This window comes from Epinephelus fuscoguttatus, linkage group LG20 (assembly GCF_011397635.1).
Source record: "Epinephelus fuscoguttatus linkage group LG20, E.fuscoguttatus.final_Chr_v1".
In the NCBI taxonomy this organism is placed as follows: Eukaryota; Metazoa; Chordata; class Actinopteri; order Perciformes; family Serranidae; genus Epinephelus; species Epinephelus fuscoguttatus.
In genome coordinates, this window is record NC_064771.1 from 39178990 (window position 1) to 39189441 (window position 10452).

At 43.0% G+C, this 10452-nt stretch overlaps 1 protein-coding gene across 1 annotated transcript in view; it reads right to left on the reverse strand.

Annotated features, from left to right (window-relative positions):
- Positions 1-10202, reverse strand: part of LOC125880375 (rho GTPase-activating protein 44-like) — a 49556-nt gene extending 39354 nt beyond the window's left edge. Inside the window, exons 1-6 of the mRNA XM_049562759.1 lie at positions 9982-10202; positions 8701-8740; positions 8089-8208; positions 7687-7763; positions 5711-5822; positions 4738-4814 (exon numbers count right to left, since the gene is read on the reverse strand). Of these exons, the coding sequence (XP_049418716.1) occupies positions 4738-4814; positions 5711-5822; positions 7687-7763; positions 8089-8208; positions 8701-8740; positions 9982-10064 (509 nt within the window). The 5' untranslated portion in view covers positions 10065-10202. The remainder of the gene's footprint in view (positions 1-4737; positions 4815-5710; positions 5823-7686; positions 7764-8088; positions 8209-8700; positions 8741-9981) is intronic.
- Between the last annotated feature and the right edge of the window lie 250 nt (positions 10203-10452).

Genomic DNA, 10452 nt, shown 5'->3' on the forward strand with positions numbered 1-10452 from the left:
GTCCTGCATTCAAAACCTTATTTAAAGCTCCAGTGTGAAGGATTTAGGGAATATGAGTCTGGATCTTCAGTTATCAGAGACAAAATGTGAGCAAACATTAGCAGGTATTAGGCTAGCTGCCAAACAGCACGGGAGAAACACTGATCTGTGATGTGCAACTGTTTTGTTCAATGTTTTTATCTGTTAAAGCTGATCCTCTGATTGAGGAGAGGCCGAGACCCCTGAGGATAATTGAGCTCTCGGTAAAAACCTCATGAACAACGAACCCTGAGGCCACCCCCTGATAGTCGACCAAATGTTAGTCGACCAGAAAGCTCCTCAGTTGGCAAGATGTCACTGGTCGCTTAAGGTGCGGACACACCAAACCAACATCAAAGAACTAGCGGTGACGAAAGCCAACTGTTGCGTCGCCTCACGTCGCCTCACGTCGCCCTGTGTCAGCTGCATTTGAACACACTACACGGACTACATCCAACGGCCAAGTAGCACGTACGTTCTGCGCCTGCGTGAGAGAGAGCGGAGTGAGAGAGTGGTACATCCTGTCAGCCGAGGGGTTTCCTATCTGTGCAGCTGAGCACCGCAGCACCTTCACGGACTATCACATCCAGACGGTCCCGGTGTTTCCTCCGCAGGCTCCACTTCACTCAGCTGCCCGATAAACCCGCTGCTTCTTCCCACTTTAACCTGAATAACAAACCAGGGCTCGGTGCTCCGGTTGGATCCAAACGGAGAGCCGGGGCTAGCTCAGAGACTAGCGGAGGCTAACTGGCTGTGCTTCCCTCCGGTCATGCTGCGGCTAACGCTCCGCTAGCCGCTCCCAGCTAGCTCCGGTTTGTTATTCAGGTTAAAGTGTGAAGAAGCAGCGGGTCTGTGGGGCAGCTGAGTGAAGTGGAGCCTGAGGAGGAAGCACCGGTTAGCCCCGGTTTCACTACAGGCAGATTCACTCGCTACAGGGGCGAGGAAATAAAACCTGAACAGCCAATCAGAGTGATCTCTCTCACCGACAAGCTCCGCCGCCGATTCAACATGCTCAATCGGCCGAAAAGACGCAGACGCCAAAGTGCCGACGGTGCAGGACACACCGCAAAAACTAGGCCGGCAGACGCTCACCGACGGCCCAACTTTGGTCGACGGCCGACCGTCAGCTTGGTGTGTCAGGGCCTTTAGTCGCAGAAAAAAACAAAATGTGAAACTCGATCAGGAGCTGCGCCTTGTCAAAATAAATCCAACCCTATATGACTGGAGCATGTGTGACTTTACTTCGAAAGGACAGACGAAGGAAGTGTCCACGCTCAGCAGTCACACAGGAGTCCGCACTAATTCAGGATCAGTTTCAGCTGGTTGCAATCTGCAATCCAAACTGTTAGATGCCACTAAATCCCCGACATCTAACACACTGGACCTTTAAGCATGTGTCAGCAAAATGTATTTAATGTATGAAAAGTGAAAGTCCTTGTGCAGTAAAGTGTTCCCTGTCAGTGTCAGTATTATTATATCTAATGTTTTAAAACTCAAATTAAAATCATTTAAAAACTCCTGTCTGCACTTTTGCTATTTCTAATTGTGATTTTTTTTATGTAAATCATTTAGTAATTAAGTTTACCTGTTATATCTTTTTTCTCCTCGCTCGTCTCTGTATCCTTTATTATATTTTATATTTCATTGCTCTGTAAAACACTGTGAATCACTGCGTGTATGAAATGGGCGACACAAATAAAGCTGCCTTTCCTAATGTTTCTGGATTAATGTGTCTGTTGCATTTTACTGCTGTAGATGTTTAAGGTTGAGATATTTTATCTTCTTAATATACTGTTGGGTAGTTTAATCTACAGCAATGCATCATGGTCTAGATCATCATATGATTGTAGTGTGGCTGTCTTGTGAGAACCACGTATCTTTCAGCTGATCCAACAGAGTTTTTAAAGAGTTTATTGATCTTAAGAAGAAGAAGGAGAGTTTCCTCAGCACATAAAGGAACTCTTCGCCCTTCAGTTTATCACAAACACTCAACATCAACACATCTGGAGATACATGGTCTTCACTGGACAGGAAGGGCAAAGTAACTAAATCTGTCAGTCAAATGTAGTGGAGTACTGCAGATGTATAAAGTAGCATAGAATGGAGCAAAAAGGAAGGTACAAGTACCTCAACACTGTAACTGAGTACAGTACTTAGTTACACTGCACTGCTGTGAACGCAGCGTGTTAAACTAAACAAGGACATTTTTTATTTGCCTTCAGCAGCTTCAGACTTTTGTTCAGAGAGTGATAATCATCGACACCAGAGTGTGACAGCTCCTCTAACAGAGTGACTCAACACTGAGGGAACAACACAACAAACTGTTCCTCTTTATAAAGACAGCGTGAGTCCACAGATAACAGCTGACTATGTACATATCCTCAGACATTCAACTTAAGCTGTTTGCTCCTCTAATTCAAAGTCTCCTCGTCCCTCTCTGTCTGACTTTCTGTCTGAGTTGAGTCTCTGGGTGGAGATAATATGTCGTGCTGCCAGAGGAGCTCAGCACACAGAAGCATGATGGGAAAAACTGTCTCAGATTTGGGTCACTAAAAAAAAAAGACTGACTGGACTGCAGAGAGGAAATCACATTTCTCTCCATGTCACTGCTCAGAGTGGCAGTGAAGTGACAGTGAATCAGCACAAACAGTGTGGTGATTGTATGTTTCAGGGATCCAGAAACAGCCTCTGATTGGATGGGAGAGAAATCTGCACTGACATGATGAGTCCAACCGTTCAAGGTCACTAAGAGGTTTTCACACCTGAGGTCTGAAGTCTGAAGATATCAGCCTGTTAAACACTGAAAAGTTTTGCAGTTTCGAGCCTCAACACACTTTGATAATTAACTAAAGGAGCCCTGTGGAGATTTCTCTAAGACGTTTATTACACAGTTTCATCTTGTTGTATGAATCAGGTACCAATAACATAGTTAGTGGTTCCTGCTGGAACTTAAATGTAGATACAGTGAAGGAAAACAATAAGAGGGACAACCAGGTATTTTGGAGGAGAGGAGAAATTAATTATACCACATAAGTATCTTTGGCCATCAGGCTACAGGGCCGCTACTAAGTCCCTTCTTTAAGTCTCCTTTGCATTTTTACCCAGGCCACTCCAGTGTGTTACTGTAGACACAGCCTGGAGTCATCGCAGAGTCATTAGAGGTGTGACATATCTGTGTCACCAGCACGTTCTACACAATAACGATGGTAAAATGTGACAATGAATGAAGTTTTATGACTAAGTTCAGGAACAAAGAGCACGCCTCCACCCCCTCTGTTCGAGACTAAGAAGCTCCCAAAATGCTTCCCAATTTGCAGACATTTATGGCTGTTGTTGAGTTAGCTGCTAACTGCTGCTGCTCTTCTTCCTTGAGTTAGCTGCTAACTGCTAACAGCTGCTGCTCTTCTTACTTGAGTTAGCTGCTAACTGCTAACTGCTGCTGCTCTTCTTCCTTGAGTTAGCTGCTAACTGCTAACAGCTGCTGCTCTTCTTCCTTGAGTTAGCTGCTAACTGCTAACAGCTGCTTTTCTGGGTAATGAGTAATATGTACGCTGATGCTATCCAGTGTGCCCATCACAACGACCTCACACACTGCTCTGTAGTGTACCCTGTACCTTACACTGACACTGACACACCCACCTGTTGCTCCCTTGTTCCCCACAGTCTTGTTTTCTTCTACTGTTCTTACATTTAATCAGTATTCTCAGTCCTATGAGGGAAGACTAGCAGAGTATTTTATTGATGCCTCGTTAATATCAAAACATGACACACTAAATCGTGAGCTGTTTAATAAAGTTATTGACAAACAGAAGCTGTGTGACCATCCAGTGTTTCAGGTTAAGAAAGAGGACAAATAAAGGTGGACATTAAACCAGCCTGTGATGTTCTTATTCTTTAATTTATTTTGTCTCTTTAATTTATTATGAAAACATTTACTGGATCTTTTTTCACTTTTTATTTATTCAATGATATATTTATTTTATTCAGCTCCAATTTGAAAATATAATTGTTCATCTGCACGTATCATCTGTTTCATATCTGTGAATGTACATGAATATATTATAATTCCTTCATATAAATGGAAATGAGCACTGACACAATAAACTGTGTGTATAATCATCTGTAGCTCAATAACAAATACGTGAAATACATTCATTGTAACTCAACAAAACACACTGTGTGTATCCAACAAATCCGACTGATGCATTTAATTAACCATAAAATATTTGTAAAGCTGATTGTTAAAGAGTTTAAACTCCATGTGTCTTCTCCACTGCATCTGTCTGTGTGTGTCATGAAAAAGCACAAGTGAGATCATGTGACCAAAGCTTTTCTTTATAATTAAACACATGCATCTTTTCCTTTGTGGTTTCAGCAGTGTGTCCTCAGCACAGTCACTTCCTCTGAGTGCTGATAAATTCACAGAATATATATTTATAATTTTTTTCTAAACACCATCGTACCAAACAATAAATCCCAAACAACACTGAACTGATCCAACAAACAAGTACTGTGTGTGTGTGTGATCAAAGCCTGATACACTTTAAAGCAAAAAGAATGATGCAGCCAACACTGGCATTAAGTGAAGCTGTCACACTCCACACATTCACTGTGTGACATTAAATCCCAGTGACATTCAGTGGGAAGCGACAGGACCAGTCAGCTCACAGGGAATGGAGTGTCTCACTTCACAGCCAAGTCTCTCTCACACAGACTCACCGTGTGCGCGCCGAGTCCATGTCCAGGACCAGCTTCGCTAAATGTTTCCTTTGTTTCTGGATATTTGGGATTTCCACCTGAGAGGACGAGAAGCACAGAGCTGGTTGTTTGTTGGTGTGAAAGAGGAAACAGACTCAGTGTTGTCAGAGGCTTTGCACCTGCGCTAGTTCAGCTCTGTTCCTGGGTCTCATGCAGATTAGTTTACAGAGTGATCATGTACAGTCTGTCCTCTGGTACACACATGGAGATGCATGTGTCTGACCATGCCATGCACACACATGAATACATGTGTGTGCATGGATTATTCATCTAGTGGAAACACCAGAAAGCCTGAGCTGAAATGTAGCAGGGCGACACCAAAGTCCATGTTGGCCTACAAGTAAACGTCATTCCCAAAACACTCTGAAGGCTAATAGGCGAAAAGAGGAACAAGTCATTATTGTGTCTTAATATGCTGAGGAGGAGTGCACACTCACACTTAATGATATAATATAATATACATTTAAAACATTTATTTTATTTTATTGTATTAATATTTTATAAAACATACACTTCTATGGATTAAAACATAAAAGAGCATAAAGTGAAAACAAAAAACACGGTAAACATGCTCAGTAATTACTATAAAACAGTGAAGTATTCAGAAAATGGATGACAGGTAGATGACAGGCCTACATAATAATGAAGCAGACATTTTGCTTTGATTTTCCTTTTATGGAAACATCACCAACAGTAAATATTCCCACAGTAGTGTTTTATATGAAAAGATTATTTTATTTACACTCAGTTTTCCTGTGATGTGTTGTCTTGGATTTTATTAATTTTGATTTATAAATTAGTTTTAAATAATGCTGAATATTTTAATCAATACTATTGAAAAAGTTTATAAAAAACTCTAATAACAAAAAAAGGAGCCTGAAGTCTTTTTCTAATGAAGCATTATAATGTCTTATAATTTGTGTGGCCTTCGTACCTCAGCGAGGTCGTACAGAGGCTCGACGACGTCTCTCTCGATGGTGAGCTCGAACAAGATGAGCTCGTGAGCGAGTTTGTCCTGCGTCTCGCCGCAGAGCTTCAGCATCTTCCTGCAGCAGACAACAGGAAACATCAGTGAACAGTGAGGACGACGATCAAACAGAGAGCGTGCGTCACACTGTGACATGTAGGTCTCTGAGGTCGCCTCTACGACACTGCTCCTCAATAACACACTGTCTTTTTGGGAATCCTGAATTTCTTTCAAAACTCTGCAATAAACAGCAGAGAGCCTATACAGTACATGTGGTGTATGAATTAATGCAGGGAGGTGATGTAACACAGTGAAACTCTGTGTGAGGGCATAAACACACACATCAATATGTGCATATTAAACTATAACATTTTTCTTCCTGCATTTTTCTCTCTGTCAGTCGTCTGAAATAAGAAACCACAGCAACATGATTTCATCTGAACAAGCTGCTGTGTTTGGAGAGAGTTTAAAAATATCTGCTTTATTTTATTGTCATCCAGACGTTAACTGAGCTCTTGGAAAAAAAAAGTGTAATCTAGACGATACGGTGACCCAGAGAGTTCACAAGAAAACACTGCAATTAAAAGGGACCGTTAACACCAACATCAAATCTGAAGTGAAGTGCTGTTTGATAGTTTTGGTGTGAGCTGCAGAGTGTTGCAGATATCAGCTGTACAGATGTCTGCCTGCTCTCCAGGATAATGGAACTAGATGTCACTCAGCTTGTGGAGCTCAAAACTCAACATCAGTGTCTCTTCAACCATATCACTGTGCAGAAGGAAGAGTGCATCTACTGCTAGCTCTCCTAGTGGGCCTTTTCCACTCTAACCTTTATCCGCACTGAGTCGAGCCACATCAAGCCCATTTGTATTTCCATTATGACTTTAGACGCAGCGTGCCTCGCCAAGCTGCACCAGAGATGGACCCTCTCCAGCGCAGGTCCAAAGGCCAGGCCGCCTGCACTCATGTGGGTAGTGGTGACATCTCGACCCCACTTCTCCCTCCCAAACAAGTGACTCTACTCACCTCTGGCTTTAGGAGGCTGCAGTGAGAGTCTCTCTCCATGGGATATTTCAAAATAGCAGCTTTGTGCATTTAGTCCTTCTCAGGCAAGCTCAGGGGTTTAGTGTTGCTGTAGCCCACAGGAAGTGAGGATTAGAATATATGACCTTCACATAATCCGCTCCAAATGAATCTATATTTTTAAAGTCATTACTAAAAGTGTGTGTCATATAAAAACTAAAGTGATGGTCAAAGTTGTCACAGTGAAATTTAAGGTGTGCTGATGGATTCACGTCATCAACTCATGCATTGAGTAACATTACAAGTTAACGTTCCACCTTAAAAGTTGCCGGCAGTCGGCCCAGTGAATGAAGTGATTTTTTTCTCTTTCATTTTATAGTTGTAGTTTACTGATGTATGAACAGAGGTTACATAAAACCAGAGTGAGCGTCCTCTACTGACCAATCAGACTGCAGGGTTTCTAGCTCCACCTTTTAGTACCAGATCTGTGTGCTAGGTACCCCAACAGAGGGGGGACCAAACATGGGGACGCTAAGGAACGCTTCTGTTGGGACCATCCACAACTTTACACTGTGGAGACGGAAACTGTGAACTGAACTGAACTGAACTGAACTGAACTGAACAGTGGAAATGGGGCTTTTGGTGTCTGTGATGGTGGGCATGCACAGCTGCAGTGTGCTGAACTCTCAGGACCACCGGGTGCGGACACTTTCCTGGTTAAAAGCAATAATAAGTAGTTCACATTTCACAGTCGAGGATAATGTTTGTTCTCATCTGACTGTGTTTCTGAGTGTGAATGTAAAATCAGGTGTGGCTGACAGAGACGTTTCCTCCATGTCGATGCTTTCAGAAATAAAACGCTGCCAGTGTTTCAGAGAATCAAAGATCATTTAAATGACTGTGTGTGACTGTGCACTCACCCTAATAGAGACTCGTCTCCGAGCACAGCCGCCCCCTCCACCATACATTGTGCTAGTGTTGTTAGAGGAAGCTTCTTCTGCACACAAACACACAAACAATCGATGAATCAGCCGCTCGGCTCAAAGTGTCATTCAACGCTGGCGAAACAAGTCAAATGAGTCACACACACACAAATACAAACAGACGTGTTGCTGCTGCTCACACGGACACAGACCAGAAGGAAAAGTCCATCCTCTCATTCCCTCTCTCACACTTTGATATCATCACTTTGTTTGTGGTTAATTGTGATGAAGGAGATACTTTGTAATGAAGATCACAATTTCTGTAATCAAGCTTGTCGTTCTCACTCTTCCTCTGCTCACACACTCAGTCCCTAATACTGAAGTGTTATTTCATCTCACCGAGGGCGACCTGACAGACTTCTTGTCCACGTCCACGCCCTGCTGGCCCTGCAGACAGGCGGTCAACTTCTTGTGTGTGCTGTGGGAAACCTGCTTGACCAGCTCCAGACGCTTCTCCACCTGAGACACAAACAGACAACGCACAGATTACGTCAGTTTCAGGACGTCCCCATCAGCAGTTACAGACGTGCACATGCAGACACTCACAGCCTCCAAGAACGCAGCGTCTGCAGCTGTTTGTCAGCCATCAAAACAAGCTTCTCCTCAGCCGCTGACACTTTAACGACACCATTACCCATCTCTCATTTCATTATTAAACCAACTCAGTGGAACCGATGTCGCCGCCACTGAGGGCGGCATTAATCAGATCAATTACAGTGCTGCACCCCGAGTCAATCAGTGGGGACGTTCAGCCTTTTGTCTCCAAAAGAGGTTCAATTTCAGCGCTCGTTAGCGTCTCCTGAAGGCAGCTCAGAAATCCATTTGAAGAAGTCATTTCATGCACACTGAATACTCTGCACACATGATGATTCTTTTCCTGTAAGAGGCAGCAAACATCATTCACACACACACACACACACACGCACACACACACACTTGATTGATTAGTACCTGTAGTAGGTCTTCACTTAATACTTCTGTTTTTTCAGCCCTGGAAGAGAAGAGAAGAAGAAAGAGGAGGCTGTTAGGCTGGAGGGGAACGGCTCAATTACATAACCTGGAACTGAGCAATAAACACACACACTACTCCATCAATGTAATTACATCATTTCTGTGCTCATAATAAAGAATATATTGCAGCTGTAGCCTGGAGCTAAAAGGAAAAGTTTATTTTTCAACTGTTACAAGCGGCTCAAGCCGTGGATGATTTACTGAGCACAGGACCAGGACCCAAAGGGTCCCTGAAATGACCAACCAGGATGAGACTCAACACCAAGAGACAGAGAAAAGACCACGATGAGCAAAACAACCACAAAACAGAGACACAAAACCACAGAAAGATGAATAAAGACTAAAGAAAGACGCAAAACAACCACAAAACTATAAGTGCTGCCTCGTGGTCGTAGCCTCAGGAACAATGCAGTTAAACTACAGTCTCACACAGCTCAGCACTCGGCACCACACAGTCTCCACAGGATGGAAGATAACGTGACTGCACACTGTGATGCAGAACTGTGACATACATCAGCTGATCATATCACAACTGCCACACAGTGTCATTCACTTTAAGTCTGATGAAGCTGTTAAAATATGAGAAAGCTTGTTGATTGATTTTGAGACAGTGTAATTAAATAATTATGATGAAAGCATGCAGTTATGCAGTTGTGTCAGCTGCTCTGTGAGGCTGCGCTCAGACACAGCAGTGCTTTGAGCTAAATGCTAACATTAGCATGCTAACATGCTCACAGTGACAGTGCTGGTGTTTAGCCGGGGTCGTGGTCATCATCTTAGTGCAGGCTGTTAACAAACTCAACTCACACAGGAGGGAACGGTGCTTTTGTTGTGGACTACTTTCAGTGGCAGATTGATCCTCAATTGGTGCTTTAGCGCTAGTGTTCTCAACATGGGTGTCAGGACCCCTCAAAGGGTCACAAGATAAATCTCAGGGGTCATTTTCTTTAGATGTCTTTATCTGGACACATTTCCCAAACAAATACAGCATGCTAACATTATTAGCACAAGCCTATGGCATTTTACATTGTATAAATTAGCCTAGCAGCTAGCAGAGATTCCCTCCGCTCATATGAAGCCAGGATTAGAAGCTCTATGGCGCAGAGGAAGAGGACACATCAGGCTCTAACACACACAGAGAGCTTGTCAGCAAAAACATTCACTGTTAGCTTCAGTCTCCTCATTGGGTTTACTGACAATAAGAAAAATACAGAGCCTTACCCTTTATATACCCTGTATCTTATAATCTGCTGTGTAATAATATCATGTGTGCTCCAGCACCTGAAGAGACATTTTTGTTCCATTTCTCTGAGAGTTATTAGATCATCAGTTCCTTCAGGCCACAAACAACACAGATATTGTGTCAGACCTTCAGGAGGTGTGAAGGCAGCGCTGGAGATCGACAGCTTGACCTGAATCAGTGTGGACGTTACAACACGCGCGGCTTAGCGTGTTGATTAAAGCTTAATAATGTACAAGGCGTTCTCTGGAGGAAAACGTTGCCTGGAGTGTCGTGGCCTTTGGAGAACACAACGGCAAACACAGCAATGATGTGACATGGTGCAGAAAACAAAAGTCAAACTCTACAGAGAAATGAGTCCTCTCACTCATACAGAGTCTCCTGCTTCACTATTGATCGCCATCTTTTTCCATTTTATTTAAAATAAAAAATATATTTAAAAAAAACATTTA